We start from the raw sequence: 20,282 nt of genomic DNA, 5'->3' as shown, positions 1-20,282 counted from the left end.
TACTTTTGCCATATTAGAAAACTGCAATTTTAGGGCATACTTGTGTGCAAGTTAGGTTTTTATATTTTCTTTCTTCTTAAAGGGTTTCATTCTTACATAGAAAACTTCATTATTCTGTTTTAGTTTCAGTTTTTGTAATTTGTTTTCTTAAAGGATTTCATTCTTCCATAGAAAACTTCACTATTTTGTTTTCGTTTTTTATTTTCTTTCTGCTTAAAGTGTTTCATTCTTCCGTTGGAAACTTCATTATTTTGTTTTTTTATTTTATTTCTTCTTAAAGGGTTTCAATCTTTCCTAGGAAATTCATTTTGTTCTTTCTTCTTAAAGGGTTTTATTCTTCCCTACAAAAAATCATTATTTTGTTTTCATTTTAATTTCTATTTTATTTTATTTTGTTTCTTTAAGGTAATAACTTTATTTTTGTATATTATAACAAAGCGCAATTTCTGTGTAAATTGCGTGCCAAGTTTGCCATTGCTTGTTTTATACTGCCTTTCTTCTGAAAGGGTACTGCCAATGTTCAGTTTATTTATTTATTTTCTTTCTTCTTCAAGGGTAGTATTAAAGGTCAATGATTCATTTTAGCTGAGAATACTTCATTATTATGATTTTTTTGCTTCTATGTTTTTGTTTCTTCTTTAAGGGCATTATTACCTCCACTAATTCATTTCTTCTGAGAAAACATCTTTTTTGCAAAAGTTCCACTAACATATATTTATTCTTGCATATTGTAAAAAAAACAAAATTTCCTTACATATCGTGTGCAAGTTTTATCATTATTTATTTTGTTTCTGAGGGGGTGGTGGTGGTGAGGTGTACGGTTGATGGTGTAGGAGTGCAACTTGCTTGACTCCTCGGCTCAACGACAAGAGCAGGCATACAAAGGAGCATCCAAGGATACATTTTTTTTGCGAAATTCCAAGCATACAATTATTACGTACCACAAAATAGTTTGGATGAAAAGGAGGACAATTGTATCATGTGTCCATGCATATGCATGCAGAATGCATTATGCGTACATGCATGCATAGATACATGCATGCATATCATGCACGCGTGTGAAATGTGTGCATGCATAGCGAATCAGGCTGGAATGAACCGGCTACTATACACAAGTGTTGTTTGTCGACTGACCCAAAAATAAGAATCAGTCGACTTACACGTAGTCGCTCCCAAAAAAAAACACTTCCATGTGCAGTGGGAGGGGTGGGGCCGGCTCAGATGCGGCGCGGGACGGGAGGGGGAGGCAGTGTAGGAGAGATGCGGCATTTATTCAGCCGCCCAGCGGTGGAGTAAATATAGGAGAAATTTAGGGCGCAAGTAAAAGTTTTACTCACATACGGCAGATAAGGGATCAGTTAGGTCCCGGTTAGAGGAGTGAAACCGCATTTTTACTCCTCTAACGGGTTATAAGGGATTGTTTAGAAATGCCCTAACATGCAATATGTTCGAGACAAAACAACGACAATATGCGAACGTTAGCAAGATTGATACGACTCAACTCATTGGACAATCCACAAACCCTAGAGATGTCAGGGGCCCCCTTTTGAGATCACACCCGGCATATGAAGACAATAATTAAAGAGCTGGAAGAAAAATGAGCACGGTGTTAGCTCTTTCTGAGGGCCTGAACCTGTATAGAACTTGTCTCCCATGTGTTACCATCAAGCTCTGCCCTGAACAAACATCGCCGGGGAAAAATAAGGGACGACTGTACCTGAAGGTTCGAGAAGGACCACGATGGTGTTTGTGACTTGTCCAGGATGTCCGCTTGTTACGCTCGGCGTGATGACTTGGAATGTTCATCAATAAGATGTCGGCTTGGTACGTGACCACTCGGCAAAGTCGTCGCCCGAGTAGAGGGTTTGTTTTGTTTGAGGCCTGAGGCTGGACGCGCTTGCTGGCGGTCTTGACACGGCCGGCGGGTCTAGCTAGCAAACGAAGGATCAGGGCTTGCGGTCTTGGCACGGGTCATGCATGTTGGCTCTTGTTTTGTTTTGTCTCTGTTGTACGTAGTACTACACTAGGTAGGCCTAGGAATGTGAGTCGAATGGGAGGGCGACGTGAGAGATGCACGGCGGCCGTTCCGGGATAAGGCCTAGCATTATTAATCTTCCTCCTCCTGCCACGCCCGGAGTACCTCTCTCGTAGTGGTCGGACGCTGGCCAGCGAGTGAACTATGCCGCCGCTGGCCGCCCTGCTCCTCCTGCTCTGGGCCGCAGCCTCCTCGGCCTCCGCCGCCAGCTTCACCTGCGCCAAACCGAGCACATGCCGATCCGCCGTCGCCTACGTCGTCCCCAACGCCACCACCTACGAGCAACTCGCTTCCCGCTTCAGCCCCACCGCCACCCTTCACCACCTCCTCGCCGCCAACCAACTCCCGCCCCACACCGACACCAGCCAAGCCATTCCCGCGAAAACAGCCGTGCGCATCCCCTTCAGGTGCCGCTGCGCCGGCGGCCTGGGCCAGTCGGACCTGGATATGTACACCGGCGGCCGTGGCGATGACTACTTCATGGAGGTCGTCACCGCCAACAACGTTGCCGCGGGCAAATACTATGGGCGGAGGCCGCTGCCCTGCAGCTGCGACAAGGTGGACGGCTCCCACGTGATGCACCTTGCCTATGTGATCGTCCGCGCAGGCGACAATATCTCCCAGATCGCCGCCAAGTATGGGCTGCGGGAGTCAACGCTGCTCAGGATCAATAATATCACTAGCAGCCAGCTGCTGATTCGCCAAGGCCACATTCTTGATATCCCGCTATTCCAAGGTACGGACGTGTACGTGTCTATTTAATTTATATACTTTCTTAATAGTCTCTAATCATTTGATTAATTAATTTGCTGCAACTAAGTACCTTACTTGACCCAGGAATGGGCACATGGTCCAGGGTACATTATAACTCAGCACATAGGAAAAGAAGATTGCAGGGTGGAGGTATGCCAACTTACTCCGAAACTCGCTCCAAATAGTGAGATCTCTTCCACTAATATAATCAGAGGAGATACTATTAGTCCTCAAAACTCTACTGCATCTTCTGCACTAATCCTTGTTTGGCTCAGAGGCCGCATATGATCTCTGGTTGAAATGATCTAGACAGCGAAATTGTTCGTCTCTATGAGGAGCAGAAAGTTCATATTGAGCACTCTTTTCCATTTGAGGCCAGATTTAGGACGTTTTAAAACAAATCAACATTGATTGTCAATGCAAGACTCTTCGAGCTTTGACGTAACTCGCGTCTTTGGATAACAACATGTCTTCTGGTTGCTGGTTCATGTTGTGATGATATTTTATAGCAAAACAAACACAAAAATATGAAAGTTTCAGAATGCCAAAACGTATGATATAGCCAACCAATCTCTCCATCTAAGAGTCTACCATCCACTAATACATCAAGTGTTTGAATATCGATAGGAAATTGCCCAAAGGTGATGTACACATGTGTGCTTTTGCGTTGTGCCGGGCCCAGGATTTGGGTTACTCGGATGTAATCTGGTTACTTCCAGTAATCATGTTTCCTAAGCACCCCGGTCACCAAGTCTCGAACACAAAACCAGATAATTAGGAGGGTAGATGAACAGAGGGGCCATACCGCTGCGTTACCACCAATGTTATGCCCTGTCGGATTTTTAAAGCTAATTTAAGGTTTCTGAAAAAATGAATTCCAATTTCATTTGAATATTTTGGGCGGTAATTTCCCGGTAACCGTGGTAATCATAAATACCAACCCTCCACCCTACTACCCCCAAGTAAAAATATCATCCGGTAACCAAAACCGTGGTTGTGCCCCGCCTCGCTTGAAGCATTTTTTAAAGGGGGCATATCCTGGGCTCTGTATCAAAGCGATGCACATGGTCATTTTATTGCAACATAAACTCAAGAGTATTATACTTCATGGATCATATAAAGTGGATAAAGAAATCACCTGCCAGAATAGAACAAACATAAAGTGCCTATGTATCATCTATTCTATTAATGGACCACCATCCACCCTGGTTGAAGATATCTTGTGCGACCGTCTCCAGACATCTCCAAAAAATATCCAAAGGCTCCAGCTGCTCCACAAGAATGAGATAGGACCATAAACGGATGCAGTACATAGTCTTGTTAAAAATAATGTCATTCTGTCCAACACGAAATTGAGATTTATGTTTTTGCTAACCCCATGTCACCAATTCCCAAACATATTTGTGATATTTGTTGGTGGAGGTAAATTATATTTTGTATGAACTATCCTCCAAACAAGATGAGGAAAAAGGACATGCAAGGAGCAAATGCTCAATATATACATCATAGTCGCAAAAGCAACACTTTCCAGACACATTACAATTTTTCTTACCAAAACCATCCCATGTAAGAACCACATGAAATCTTAGTCATCAATGATACTTTTAGTTTCCACATGTATTTACGTAAAAATCTAGTATGGCCATTCATAAGGTCCACACACATAGGTTTCACAGTAAAGGTTCCTAAGGCTATCAGATTCCAAACAAACCTATAATGGTCATCAGAAAGATGAATCATCGTCAACCACTAACTAAGTGTAACCAAGCAGTTCATTTATCACCAGTTAAGTTCTGTTTAACTGGTGAGGTTTGTTTGGCATCGACGAAATTGAGTATTCAACGTCACTACGGATAAAACAGTCGAAACCGAAACATTTATTTGTTGCGTCCTTACCACGTATCTTCCCAAAAATCAGTACTAGTACCGTTTCTAATAGTAAAACCCCATCTTACTAAAGAACTCCTCTTTGACTCTCACGAGTCCTATCCAGAAAGGAGAATCAACAGGTTTAGATTGCTTGCTAGTTTCCCTCCTCATTTAGATTTTAACTGGACAAAAACTCTCCTTGTTTCCAAAGTATGGAACATTCTTAAGGATATTGGGGAAGAATCATCTGTTGTTAACAGGTGTTCCATCTCCCTCATGCTTACCATGTTAAAGTTCCACATGTATGTTCTCTTAGTATTACCTACGTAGATGCAACCCAAGGGTTTTGAACTCCAGAAGCCTCCAAAAAAAAATGTTACGGAGATTGGTTTTCACTCCACAATTCCTATCATTTATGTGAAAAAAGAAGAGGAAAGCTCCCTTAGTGGCCACCAAGGTTAATAGAAGTGAGAGGTTGAAGAAGTTTTTTTTTTGAGAAACTAGGTTGAAGAAGTTGTCTAATGGTTACAGAGCAAAGAATGTTTTGATAAAAATTGCCTCGCACTTGATTCTTGTACCCCATATCTTAAAAGAAAAGTGGTCCAAAATCTATGTAATAAATTTGCACGTGCCAATGGTTGCATCTTACAACGGTATCATAGGCAAACTGCTATCATGTCAGTGCAGTTAAGGAAGAAACATGTTGATGTTGTATATTATTTAACATACAAAATTTGCACAATCTCATAGGAGAACAAAGCTGATAACCCGATCAAATGAAGGAACAAACACTAAAACCATTAAATCAAACTCACTTGGAAGATCTCACCATTCTTGGTTCTCGTGTTGTTGGATTCTGCGGAACCACATGAATCCTTAGAATGGGATTCCAATTAAGCTCTTTTGTCTTGAGATTTTGAGAGGAGTTTCACTTTGGAGAGAAAGTACAACTGAAGTCGTAGTATTAAGACGTGTTCAGCAAGGCATAGTTATTGTCTATCATTGGACTCTATGGTAGAACCCGTTGGCGAGGCATGATAGGGGGTGGTTTACTCTATGACGGATGTCAGCTGTTCGAGTCCGCTCATCTTGAGCCCGTGAACTTAGTGGACACTTTGATAGCACCAAATTTTGTCGAGTCGGCGTTTTGATCTATACTTTCCTATTTCTGGACTTCAATAAGATCCTTGCATGTAGTAGCAACTTATGATGGCATAGCCTTAACGTTAACAGCGAGGTTCATAAGTGGAAAGACTTGCGGTGGATACCCAGACACCCAGTGATGAGGCAGGTGTAGCAAGTTAGGAACTGCTTCGGGCTATTGAAAATAAACATAGATCCAGAGATTCGAAAATAGGACAAGCTTATAAACTAAATGTTGAATGCATGGGTAGGCAAGACACAACCTAGCGAACTGAAACATCTTTGTAGTAAAGGAAAATAAAGAAATTGCAATTAATACATACTATGAGTGTATACAGTAGTACTACTTAATACTCACGTAAAATTTTCGATTGGAATTGCTAGAACTTTTTTTACCTTGAACTGAGCACCTTTTATTTAGTAATATACTTCCTTAATTTCTTTCAGGGGATCCTGGGGTTACGACATCAAAAGTAATTAACATTGTAAAAGTAGTTGTACCCGTTCTAAGCGTTCTTGTGTATCTCGTTACAACATGGTGTTACTGGAGAAGCGCACGCAATTCCCTCTCGTCAGGGGCGAATGGCTTTATGGAATTCAGTTATAGTGATCTAGCTTGCGCCACGAACAGATTCTCCAGAGATGCTCTTCTTGGAGAGGGTATGTTCGGAGCAGTATATAAGGCGACGTTCAAGGGCCAGGAAGTGGCCGTGAAGAGAATTAAAGCAGAGGGAAAGCTTGAGGAATTCCATCGCGAGCTCCAGACAGTTGGTAACACGAGGCACGAGAATCTAGTTGACCTCAAAGGATGGTGCGGCAAAGTCAGAGTGATCGATGGCAAGACTTGGTGGAAAAGGGTTATCAAGGTTGAACTCTTCCTCGTCTTTGAGTTCATATCTAATGGCGACCTTGAACACCACCTGCACAACAACGACCAAGTTCTATCATGGGACAAAAGGTATGTATTTGGAGCAACAAAACTGAATTTTAATGATTTTTTATGATTTATCTAATGGAACTGATTCTGTCTTTTACATTCTGGTACATGCATTTTCCCGAAAACCTGGTCAAAATATTGAATTAGTTAGTGCCAAGGGTGGTGGGAGAGGAAGTGCATAAGTCAAACACCATAAGGAACACTATTAAGCTTTTATCTCTCGCTCTTAACATGTATAATTTTTTGAAACAAAATTATTATGCAAACCTTAGCTTCTCCTCCATTCATCTCAAACCAGCTTTAATTGAAAGTCAAACTATCGTAAGTTTCACATAGATCATATGAAAACACTAACATTTATGGCACCAAATTAGTGTATTACATTTATCATAAAATTTATTTTTATAATAAATCTACTCGATTCCATGGATATTGGTATATTTTTGTGTAAACTTAGTAAAACCTTTAGATATTTTGAATTTCCCCCAAAAAATTGAATTGTGGAGATATTAAGGGATGAGATAAAAGTAGCTAAAGAGTTATAACAGAAAGAGAAATTTTTACGTTGAATGAAAATGATCTCAGCTCCAGCATTGCCCCGCATGAACACCACATGCGGTACTAGCTTAATCTTCTATAGTACGTCTCACCATCTAAGATATGAAAAAACTATATTGTTAAGCTTCCTCTTGCTATGTTGATTCATAAAAAGTCTTGATTACTTTGTTCACTAGAGAAACTAATTCTTTCATGTCTCTAGTGCTCAGTTACATTGATGGTGTTACATACTGTCATATTGATACATGGAATGTTATTATCGAATATTTCACATTCACTACAGAAAAACTCATTTGTCGAGTGCTTTTTAAATGGCACTCAACAAAGGAGATCTTTGCCAAGTGTTTTCTGACAAACAATAGTAAAAAGGTAAAATAAAAAGAAATACACTCAACAAAGGTGGGGGACACATGTTCCGCCCATCGTGGTTGACGGGAAGGAGGCGATCAGTTAGCTCTGTTGAGTGCTCCCGGTTTGGCTCTCGGCAATTTTGTTTAATTCCATATCCATGGCATCGATCATGATAATGTGGCCACATTTTTTGTATAGAGGGCAGCTTTCCATCTGAAACAATATTGCCAAAACAAGTTTCTAACTTTTTGTTACAAAAAATATTTTTATATTTTCTAAGTTCCAAAAAATGCTGCCTCTCCAATTTTCACACAAAGTAGACTATATTAGATGGACAATTCACAACTATTAAGAATTTTCTCGCTTTCTATCTATTTTCGCCCATTTAAATGAGTTTTGGCCAATATTCCGAAAGTAATTCAAATTTGAACTAAAAGTATGTTCTAGTGTAGTCCAATTTTTCCAAAAAAATCATTTTTCTGTGTCTAACTAGGATTCTATGCGATACAAAAACATGGTGTTGAAAGATCTAGGCCCTTGCAATGAATAGTTTCACCGATGATACTGACCCCCATTATGAAAAAAATGAAGAAAAAAAATATAATGCTATACTTTCACATGGAGTTGTTTTATGTGTACTTAGTGGTTAGGAAAAATGATATAAATGGATTTTGACATAAAAAACTTTCAAAAAATGGACTACCATGTATGAACATTCATGACTTTCAAGCCAAATGCCCATGTCATGCACATATCCATGGCATTGTTCATGAAAATGTGCCCATATTTGGCACAAAGGTGCATATTTTGATGCCAAACAATAGTGCCAAGATGAGTTATATATATAAACTGCGCGTGCGCGCATAATGGTTTATTCTACGCTCCGGCTTAATCACGCAACCTGCCAAGCCAGCCAACCCACGCACACCATCCACCACTTTCCTAATTTGATGGTAATGCTTACTACTATCCGTAGTAAAAGTGCTATGCCATTTACTATGTGCCATTTTGACGGTAATGCTTACTCCCATTTGTAGTAAAGTGCTACTCCCTCCGTCCTTTAAAGAGGGTACTTCCACCTTTGTTGGAAAGTCAAACTTTTTTATGTTTGACCATATTTCAACAATAATACATCAATATTTACGCCATTAAATTAGTAGCATTAGATTCATGATAAAATATATTTTCATCATATACCTATTTGGTTTCATAAATATTGATATTTTTTTGCACAAACCCAGTCAAACTTTGAGATAGTTTGACTACCCAACAAAGTTGAAAGTACACTCTTTAAAGGAGGGAGGGAGTATGCCATTTACTATGTACTACTAGTGCTACAGGTTTGATCGTAATGCCCTTTTTACTTTCTAGTAAAGGTGTTATATCCTTTACTATTGTCCAAGATTTGATCGACCCAGCCAATGCACACAGTAATAAAATTGATCATTATGGTTATCTAGTTACGAGTTATAATGCAAAACTGGTAATCGTACGCTCGGGTCACACTAATCAACCCCACCTCCACACGCTTCGGCAATTGATGGTAATATCGCTTGTAGAAATGGATTTAATTCAGTTACCACTCCCACCGCCGACCTCCGCCCCGCGGGTTTCTATTTGCTAATGACAGTAAAAAGGTTAGAAATATGGTAATGGAACAAATAGCTTTACGAGATTGCATGCAACCGCACTACACCCAACATCTTGTACCATTATGCATGGTAAAAGAACTGGCACATATGGTAACGGACTAGATCTATTACGAGATCTATTACGAGATGCCACACACCACTCCTTAATTCTCTGACATAAAATGGTAGCTTTTGTGCAACCAGTAACCCAATAAATTATGTTACTATACTTTACATGGTTGATTACCATGTGTGATTGGCGCAGACAAGTAATAAAGCAAAACTATGCTGAGGTGATGAACCATCACAAGCACACGGTAATCAAGTTAATATTTTACTACATTTTCCATGGATGATTACTATATGTAATCAGGAGGACGCATATAATAAAAAAATTGTGGCAGAGCGGTGAACCATTGCTGCAGCCAGTAACCGAATTAATTCAGTTACTATATCCAACATGGCTGATTACTAGTAGGTGGAAGAAAAATTGGAGGCCAAGGCACTAGCCACGCATTGTTAGGCCAGAGCGTAGAATAAGCGCATTGCGCTCAGGCTCACTTTAGCGCACCTATATATATATATATATATATATATATATATATATATATATATATATATATATATATATATATATATATATATACATAAACACTATTCTGATCACGGGATCAGAATAATATTCTGACCACAACATGAACTTCCCGAGTAACGCGCCTGACCTTCCCCGTGTGCTAGGTTGAACTTCAGCTAAAAGATGTCCAAATGGGGCTCGCTATATACCGTTGGAAAGTTATGCACACCAGTATCATGACCCAAATTAAAATTTTGGCAAAATGTAAGTGGTTTAAGAGCAGTTTTGAAACTCGTTTTTTCTTCGTACAAAAAACGTGAATCATATTTTTGATCACATTTTTAAACCGTTTATCGGAATGAGGCAAATAATATGGCGTTGGAAAGCTGCTGCAAAACCGCTCCTTCCACATGTTGAAAGATTTCTCTAATTCCCTACGGTTAAAGAGTAATTCGGAAAATCGTAGAATTTCGCAAACGGAACACCCGAGTTCGTATTTTCGATGTCATTTTTAAACGGCTAATCTAATTGAGGCAAATAATATGGCGTTGGAAAGCTTATGAAAATGCGCTAATTTTTCATGTTAAAAGTTTTTCTAATTTTGAACGGTTTAAAAGTAATTTAGAAAACGGTACAAGTTCCACCGAGTTCGTATTTTCGAGCTAATTTTTTAACTGTATGTCCAAATGCAGCAAATAATATGGCGTTGGAAAGCTTGAAGAAATGCGAAACTTTTTTGTATATATTGTTTCTCCTAATTAATTACGGTTATGTCAGTTTTGCAAATGGCTAAAAACGTATTTTTACCATAATTTCTACAAACTTTATCGGAATGGGCAAATAATATAACACTGAAAAGCTACGAAAAATGCGAAACTTTTTCATGTTGATGGTTTTCTCTGATTTCTAGCCGTTTTCAAGTAATTTCAAAAACAGAGAGATCATGCGTTCTGCCTTTATCGCGAAACAGATTCTTCGAAAATGCACCGTGTGAACAACCTGAACTTCTCGGCGCGCGTACCTGAACTTCACTCTGTTTTTAACGTGATTTTTTTGCTCGTAGGTCTCCATCCACTGCTCGTAACTCTCCATCCATTCACCGGAATTGAGCAGGTGATATACCGATGGAAAGCTGCTGTAAGCACGCAAGTTTCCCGTGTTGATCATCTTTTCATATTCGCAACGATTTTAAAAGTTTTTCATCTAAAATTCATTCAGCGTAGTAGTTGAACTTCCTGCTGTTTTCACGTTGAACTTCTGTGACGTATTTTTGTTTGTAATTTTCTCATCCATTCGTTAGTGTTACACAAATAATATTCCTTTTGCACAAACGTCTCTCATAATAATTTTTTTAACTTTCTCCGACCGAGGACTTGAACTTACACAAATGATATTCCTGTCGTTTTGAGGTAAATTAAAAAATGGCGAGATCATGATTTATGCGTTCATCGCGAACGAAAATGCACTATATGAAGTAGTTGAACTTTTGGGGCATGTTTGTTTGAACTTTACTCTGTTTTTTGACGTGCTGTTTTTTGCACCGCGTGAAGTAGTTGAACTTCTGGGTCATTTCTGGTTGAACTTCACTCAGTTTCACTTTATTGTATTTTTATTATATGAAATACACACCATGTAGTACGTGAACTTCCGATCGTTATCACTCTGAACTTCTCTCTGGTTTGAGAGAATTATTTTAAAACACAAAAAACAACATATATTTTTTTGTATTTTCGACATCTAAATACACGGTGAAGCTCTCTCACAAGAATTTTTTAAACTTTTCCTCGCCGAGCACTTGAACTTCTAGCTACCATTTTTTCGTATATGAGTTGTTTCTAAAAGTGCAAAAAATAGCTTGTGTTTTTTATTTTTTTAACAGGTAAATCCTATGTTTTAATAAACTCCGAACTTCTCTGTTATTTCAATTTGAACTTCACCTTTTCATATTTTGAGTAAAGAATTGTATTCAATTTTTATATGGAAAAAATCGAACATGGAAATACAAGGTGAACCTCTCTCGCAAGAATTTTTGAAATTCCCCGGACAGAGCACTTGAACTTCTGGCAACAAACTTTTTAAGCTTTTATTTTTCTATACTTCTATTCTCACCTGAAATGCATTCCTTGCAGTACTTGAACTTCTCACTGTTTTCACTACGAACTTCTATCACATTTTTGTGTATATGTCGAATTACACACAATTGGAGGTCCGACGTCATTTTTTGTCATTTTTAAAACATGTAATTGGAGGTCGGACATCCCACAATATAAATTCGGAACCATGCACGGGGGTGCACGTGAACTTCTTGCAACAAATCTGAGTTTTTTACATTGTTCAAACTTCTATGTTATTTCAAATTGAACTTCACATTTTTATTTTTTAGTAAAGAATTCTTTTTGATTTTTATATATACTTCAAATCTGACTTTTTATCCAATTTTTTGAACTTCGTGGTTGATACTTTAATAATAACAGATGTTTGCGTTTCTTAAAAAGGTAAAATCCTAGATTTTTTAATAAACATCAAACCACTTTGTTATTTTAGTTTGAACTTCTAATTTATTAATAAACAAGAAATTTCTATTTTTAAACTTTTTTAGTTGCTCTTTTTATTTTAATTTGAACTTCTTCATTTTACTCTTTAGGAACGACAAAAATCTGAGTTTTTAAATTTTTGATTCATCACATTTTTCTCATTTTTTAGTTTACACTAATTTTACTCATTTTGTTATATCCGAACTCTGTTCTTTTTAATAGTTGGACTTCTCATTTATTTACATGAGCTGTACGTGTATGTTCAGAGTAGCAACTGTTGTAGAGATTACGTGTGAAGCGGGAGCAGAGTTGCTTGCGAAGCGAAACTAGGCCGTGAACCAAGCCCAAGTCTTGGCCATCTCTAGACAACAAGACTACGTCAACTTTCCTCAACTAGTTTCTAGACTAGCAAAACAGCCACACTAGCACGTATATCAAATACTTGCAGTGACAATTCCTTCACATTGAAATATTGAACAGTGAATAGTACTAGTAACAAAGAAAACATAGCTTCATATGCTCGTATTTACTCTGAACTCTGTTCCTTCACATTTTTACTATATCTGAACTCTGTTCTTTTTAATAGTTGGACTTCTCATGTGATCCCCATGTGAACTAAAGAAAAAATGATGCATAATCACACACGCACACATATCTTGGTGGATCACCAACAACAATTGTGTTTCTCACGCCAAGCATTTATCCTCTGTAGGCGGAAATTGTTGTACACTTGAACACATATCTCTAAAACTGATGCATACCAAGTTATGAAAAAAGAAATTTTGCAAACATAGTTGACTAAATCAACGAAACACATCAACTAACACATTACACACTTGCAAAAAATAGAGCTAGATATGCTCGTATGCAGTACAGCACACACGAACAGTGCCATGTCTTCCTAGAGAGGAAACAACGTCAACCTGCTACAACTTCATGCAGGATACATCACTGCATACTCAACATGGAATAGGTGGCCAGCCTTGAAACACAAGTGCTGTGCTGGATGACTATGAGACAAATCGATGAGAGATGGCTGCCCGCGCGGACTGCCCACGAGCGGGGTTGAAGTAGGCCGGCAAAGGTCGTCGGAGCAGGTTACCAGCAAGGAGAGGTCCACCGCAAGGTGGCAGGGAAGTTCGCCGGACGGTCAGCGGCGATGGGGATCTCCGTGAGTTGTGTGCTGCACCACTGGGCGATGGACGGTGGCGTCGCCGCGGGGAGGGTCGTGGCCGCTGCAGGTCACGACCGCAAGTGGAGGAAGGTCGCGGCGGCAGGTGGAGGAAGGTCGCGCGGAGGCAGGATCCCGGCGGTTGCGACGCGGGTTGGTGGCTGTCGCGCGGCCGCAAGATCCCGACCAGGGGAGGTTGGTTGGCGGCGGTTGCAGCGGCGCCGCCAGATGGGTGGTGCGCGCGGCCGAAAGTTGGGGCGGGGGCGGGGCGCTGCGACGGCCGGCTCAGTGGGTGGGGCGCTGCGACGGCGGGTTCTGGGGGCGGGGCGGCGCGGTGGCCGGGGGCAGTGGTGGGGCGGCGTGCTGTTTGCTCGTGGCGGCGGTGCCCCAGGATGAGGCTAGCGGCGGGTCCGCGGGAGGTGGCCGGCGGAGGGTCCACGGGAGGAGCCTGGCGTCGGGTTTGGGGGAGGTGGCCGGCGCTGCAGTTGGAGGTGGGGGCGGGCGGTGATTCACGGGGAGGTGCGGGTGGGAACGAGAGCTGGAGGACGTGGGGTGGGAGGTGGGACAGGGTAGTTTTTTTTGGGCCGCGCCTGTTCGCTGGTTTATCGGGAGTTCAGCAGCATCTTCGTCGGCCCTATATAGCACGATCGTGATCAAAATAACTATATATATATATATATATATATATATAATATATATATATATATATATATATATATATATATATATATATATAAAGATAGAGTAGCACTATTCTGATCATGGGATTAGAATAGTTATTTTTCGAAGCATCAAAAATGACACCTCACACAAAGTATATATATATAATTTTTTGAAGCATCAAAAATGGGTTTTTTGTGAAGCAAGTGCAAATAATACTTTGTAAAATGACACCTCACACAAAGTATATAATTTTTCGAAGCATAAAAAATGGGTTTTTTGTGAAGCAAGTGCAAATAATACTTTGTAAAATGACACCTCACACAAAGTATACCATATTAAATGCCGATTCGAAGTATTCATATTTTTTATCATTTTCCCATATTAGACACCTCACACAAATGTGTTCTTATGGTATGTAAGTAGGATCTATGCAATAGTCAAGACTGGTGTTGAAAGCGCCATACCTTTGCTATGAATAGTTTTGCCGACGATTAAGACCCCGTTTCAAAAAAAACAAATAAAATGAAGAAAAATTCAAAAAAAAAAAGAAATGCAATCCCACATGAAGTTAACTTATGTATTGTAGTTTTCAGAAAAAAAAATGATAAACATGGATTTTGACATATTTTCTAAAAACAAATCATAAAATGGACTATCATATATGAACATTATGGCTTTCAAACCAAATGACCATGGTCATGGCCATATACATGGAATAGTTCATAATAATGCGCCCATACTTGGCACAAAGGTGCATCTTTCCATGCCAAACAATAGTGAAAAAAAGGAGTTTCTAAGGTTTTGTTACATGAAATGTATTTTGTTGCCAATGAAAAACACTCAACAAAGACCCCTTTGTCGGCTTGTTCTATGCCGAGCGGGAGCACTTGATAAATCCTTTGCCGTGTGGTTTTCGACGTTTGCCGAGTGTCCTGGGCACTCTGCAAACTGCTCAAATCCAGTAGCGATTATCAAAATGTCTACTGAAAAATTCAGATTTGGTAAGGTGTGCTTCTAAACTATTGTAATCCATTCATACTTTTTGATTTGAGGGCCATGGTGATTTGTTATGTCCTAGGAGTTAAGATTAGTAAACGGACTAGAATCCCTTGTACTTGAAAAGGATCCAGCTGATAATATTTAAACACACCATCATCAATGCTTATCGTTCTATGAAATGGAAAACTTTTGATTGGTGAAATCTGTATATGTTAAGTTATATGCATGGTTGTTACATCCTTGTTCCCTTTGTTTTTCATTGAACTTTGAATATGATGGAACTTCCGCTGATATAATACTCCAAAATAATATTGTTTTTCCGTATTATTCAAATTAAATGTACCATCAATAATTGGTGACGCCAAGCCTGCAACATTCTGTTAACCACATACCCATGTTCCAAAAGACTAAATATTTTATATTCCTGCTTGTGTTGCTATAGGGACTAGGTACATAATATTTACTATGATTTATTAGTTGAACTATTACTCATGGTTCTATACGATGTCTCTTTTAAAGGAAGGAATTACCGGAGTTATTATTTCCCAAAATGTAATACTGTCGATCAATGGTTAAGATACGATTATAGGTCTTCCCTATGCAGTGATAATCAGGCAGGGTTTTGCATGTGTTTCCCCATGGTTGATTCAAGTCAAGGATTTTTCTGAATGGTATCATAATGGAATGAAAAATTGACTTGCCAATTTGTAATTCTTGGAGTGAGTAAGAAAAAAAAATCTATGGCACATAAAAAATAGGTATTTTATTATTCAGGAACCAGAAGATAAACATGACTGATGTCTGAACATTTCGCTTGCTAATGTTTGCAATAGGTACAAAATAGTGAAGGGCATAGGGTCAGCTCTTCATTACCTCCACCACGAGTGCAATCCATGCATCCTGCATAGAGATATCAAGCCTGGCAACATACTCTTGAATGAGTATTTCAACGCTAAGCTTGGGGACTTCGGGCTATCCATGATCGCCAGCAAAAACAGAGCGACAGTGGTCACAACCGCCGTGGGGTCAGTGGGATACATGGATCCACATCTCATGAAAGACGGGGCTGTGGAGTTCAGCCGTAAGTCGGACGTATACAGCTTCGGGATCGTCCTACTAAAGATTGCACGTACACAAAAATCAAGGGAGGAAGTCTGGCAGATGCGCGGTGGCAGTGAGCAGCAAGTTCATGTGGATGGTGTTGTGGATGAAAGGTTACGCTTCTTTGACCGTACCGAGATGGAGCGTGTGGTTGTCCTTGGCCTCAAGTGTTCTCACTCAGCAGAGGCACAACGACCTTCCATGGAGGATGCAATGAAATTCCTCGAGGACGGCCAAGAGTTTCCTGCCACAACACAAGGAGACGGCAGCTTTGGTGTGCCTTGCATTGTAAACGAGGAGGCACCTATGATGACACATGGTGATGTCTCTTCTTATTACCCTTGAGCTACATAATTCAGTGCATCTGTCATGTGAGGCCAAACGCGTAGGGGCCATGTTGCACCCTAGTTCTTGTCCGAGTCTAGAACTTGCTGAGTTCATCTAGAGTTAGAGTGGGAGTTCGGTTCCTAAGTCGGAAAGGTTTTGTCCCGAAGAAGGTTACCCTGCCGACAGGATCCAATTCCAACAATAGTCCAAGTCTGTTTCCTCAATTGTAATTGGCTATATATACATAGCCACCCCCACGTGATCAATAAAGCAGGCAGAAAAGCTAACCTCTTGCTCCTACGCCGCACACGGTTCTCTCAACCTTGCTGCTAGGGCCGGTTGCTGCCGCCACAGGTCGCCGAGACTACTGTCCTCGGGCAACGGTATCTCACTAGTTACGCCCCACGTCCCAGCTTCCAAATTATAGGGCACATGACGGCGTCATGGGTCGCAACTTGATTATATATGCATCATCGAGCGTGCATGCAAGTTCCATCGTCATACCATATATATACTCCTGCTAGCTGGACGATGGATTGCACATTCGGTTCTTAAGTTTACCACTATAGTAATTAATTAAGGCATTCATCGATATGATGTTGGTAATAGTTTTAAGGGTTTTAATTGTTAGATAATGAGCAACCGATCTTTACCGAAGGCCAAAGGCCATTACATTTACATGTGTGGTAAAGTGCATGAAACCCCTTATACAATGGGGATATACCGAAAAGAGACTATACACATCTAACACCCCCCTCAAACTCATGGTGGATTAACAACACTGAGTTTGGAGAGAAAAAAGCCATGCTGCGCTTGAGTCTGTGCCTTCGTGAAGAAGTCAGCCAACTGTAACTCAGAGGGCACATAGTGAAGAGCGAGAGTCTGATCCTGCACAGCAGCACACACAAAATGGGCATCCACACCGATGTGCTTGGTGAGCTCATGCTTCACTCGGTCATGCGCAATACTGATAGCACCGGTACTGTCTGACAGTAAGGGAGTCGAGGTAGTAGCAGACACACCAAAATCCTCAAGTAACCACTGTAACAAGATCACCTCAGCCGTCAACATAGCCATGGCTCGCAACTCAGCCTCTGTACTCGAGCGAGAAACTGCAGTCTGTTTCTTTGTCTTCCAGGCAATAAGAGAGCCACCAAGAAAGACACAATAAGCAGGCATCAAGCGTAGATTAGAGGGATCACTAGCCCAGGTAGCATCAGAGTAGGCCTGGAGCTGAAGAGAGCTGGAGCGGGGAAAGAAAAGGCGCCAAGAGATCGTCCCACGAAGATACAGTAGAACACGGAGGAGATGATTATAGTGGACAGAGGTGGGGGCTGAAACAAACTAACTCAGGATGCGGACAGGATAGGAGATGTTAGGACGCGTAACAGCAAGATATACAAGGCTGCCAACAAGGTGACGACAGCGAGTGAGATTAGAAAGAGGTTCACCATCAGAGGCACGAAGCTGAACGTTGAGCTCCATAGGAGTCACAACTGTGCGCTCATCACCGAGAGCAGCGCGAGCAAGAAGATCCTGAATATATTTTTCTTGTGAGATGTAGAAGCCATCAGAGGTCAAGGAGATCTCAATCCCAAGAAAATAGCGAAGTGGACCAAGATCGGTCATGAGGAACTGGTCACGAAGGCGAGCCTTAACAAAAGCAATGTAGTCAGAGTCGTCACAAGTGATGATCATGTCATCAACATAGAGAAGGAGAACAGTCCGACCACGAGGAGACGTTTGAACAAACAATGCAGGATCATGATCACTGGGCAAGAAACCAACGACAGTCATGACAAAGGCGAAGCGCTCGAACCAGGCGCGAGGGGCCTGTTTAAGACCATAGAGGGAGCGGCGAAGTCTACAGACCATATCATCAGGAGCATAGTACCCCGGTGGTGGCTGCATATAAACCTCCTCACGCAACTCGTCATTGAGAAAGTCATTCTGAATATCAAGTTGGGAGATAGACCAATGACGAACAGCAGCCACAGCAAGAAGAGTGCGGACAGTGGTCATGTGGGCCACAGGAGCGAATGTCTCATCATAATCGCGTCCCTGCTCCTGCTGAAAACCACGGGCCACAAGACGCGCTTTGTAGCGCTCAAGAGAACCATCAGAGCGAGTCTTAATCTTGTAGACCCACTTGCAGGTGATGGGACGAACACCGGAAGGGAGGGAAGCCAGATCCCATGTGCCAGAGCGCTCAAGGGCAGCAAGCTCTTCGGCCATCGCAAGCTGCCATTCAAGCTGAGTCATGGCAGTCCGATACGAAGTGGGCTCAGCAATAACAGAGAGACCGTACCGATCAGGAGTAGCGATCAGGCTGGGGGCGAGGCCGAGTACGGAGGTTATGAACCGGGGGAGGAGTGAGGGGAGGTGCACCAGAGGTGGAAGGCGTGTCAAGAGAAGCATCCTCACAACGAGGGAGACGAGTATAGTGGAGAGGAAACGGTGAGAGAGGGCGACGGACGGGAGATGGTGGTGGAGAGGTGGAGGAGGAGGATGGGGAAGATGGTGTCAGTGGTGAATGAGAAGGAATGAGAGGGGCAGGAGGAAGAGGTGGAATATGAGGCACATAGCAAGGTGTATCGGAGAGAAGGAGAAAAGAGATATCATCCACAAAGAAGCTCGAGGAAGAAGGACGTGGGTAGTAAGAGCGAGACTCGTCAAAGGTTACATCACGCGAGATGCGCAAGAGACGACCAACAAGATCCCAACAGCGATAGCCCTTGTACTCGTCACTGTAGCCAAGGAAAACACACTCAACCGACTGAGCAGTCAGTTTGGTGCGTTCCCGCGGGGCAAGAAGGACATAACACACACATCCAAACATACGAAGGGCTGAGTAGTCAGGAGAACGACCAATGAGACACTCCATAGGAATACCATCCTGCAGGGCAGTCGATGGCTGAATGTTGATGAGGTAGGTGGATGCAGAAACATCCTCAACCCAAAAGTGTAGGGGAAGGGAAGCGGCAATCATCAGCGCACGAGCCGTCTCAAGCAAATGACGATGCTTTCGTTCCGCAACACCATTCTGAGCATGAGCACCAGGACAAGTGAACTGGGCCAGAGTACCCTGTTCCGCGAGAAAACCACGCAACAGCTGGGAGATAAACTCTCTAGAGGAGTCAGCACGAAAGGTGCGAATAGGCGTGGAGGGTGTGAACCATGTCAGCAAAACGTTTATATATAGAGAGAACCTCGCTACGAGATTTCATGAAGTAGAGCCAAGTGTAGCGAGAGAAATCATCAATAAACAAAACATAGTAGCGATGGCCACCTTTCGAATCAAAGGGAGCAGGACCCCAGACATCGGAATGAAATAAGTCAAATGGACGCTGAGATACCGACTCACTGATAGGATAAGGTAACTGGGTCTGTTTTCCAAGTCTGCAACCATTACAATGTAAAGAAACATCTCCAGATACAGACCCTAAGAGGCCCTGAAGAACTAAACAAGACAAGCTGGAGCCACAGATGTGACCAAGGCGATGATGCCACTGCTGGAAGGACGCAGACGAAGAGGCAGTCAGAGCATGAGAGCTGGCAGAAGTGGTGGCAGCGGAAGGAACAAAAAGCCAGTCAACCTCCCAAAGGCCCTCTGACTCACGGCGCCGGGGCCAACAC

General features: G+C 41.7%; 1 protein-coding gene across 1 annotated transcript; it reads left to right on the top strand.

Moving 5' to 3' along the window:
• The first annotated feature begins 2,110 nt into the window (after positions 1-2,110).
• LOC123106175 (probable L-type lectin-domain containing receptor kinase S.7) lies at positions 2,111-16,922 on the top strand. Its single transcript, XM_044528399.1, has 4 exons — positions 2,111-2,771; positions 2,873-2,938; positions 6,248-6,758; positions 16,052-16,922. Exons 1-4 carry the CDS (start codon positions 2,180-2,182, stop codon positions 16,662-16,664), a joined length of 1,782 nt encoding a protein of 593 aa, XP_044384334.1. The 5' UTR covers positions 2,111-2,179; the 3' UTR covers positions 16,665-16,922.
• The last annotated feature ends 3,360 nt before the right edge of the window (positions 16,923-20,282 follow it).

Source organism: Triticum aestivum, chromosome 5A (assembly GCF_018294505.1).
Source record: "Triticum aestivum cultivar Chinese Spring chromosome 5A, IWGSC CS RefSeq v2.1, whole genome shotgun sequence".
Taxonomy (NCBI): domain Eukaryota; kingdom Viridiplantae; phylum Streptophyta; class Magnoliopsida; order Poales; family Poaceae; genus Triticum; species Triticum aestivum.
The sequence above is the reverse complement of the archived record's forward strand: the minus strand, read 5'-3'. Positions and strand labels throughout refer to the sequence as shown.

Bases quoted from the DNA above. Each gene is read 5' to 3' on its own strand.
- LOC123106175 (XM_044528399.1), top strand. From the start codon at position 2,180: ATGCCGCCGCTGGCCGCCCTGCTCCTCCTGCTCTGGGCCGCAGCCTCC. The intron at 2,939-6,247 runs GTATGCCAACTT...AATTTCTTTCAG, and splicing joins AAGAAGATTGCAGGGTGGAG to GGGATCCTGGGGTTACGACA. The intron at 6,759-16,051 runs GTATGTATTTGG...TGTTTGCAATAG, and splicing joins GTTCTATCATGGGACAAAAG to GTACAAAATAGTGAAGGGCA.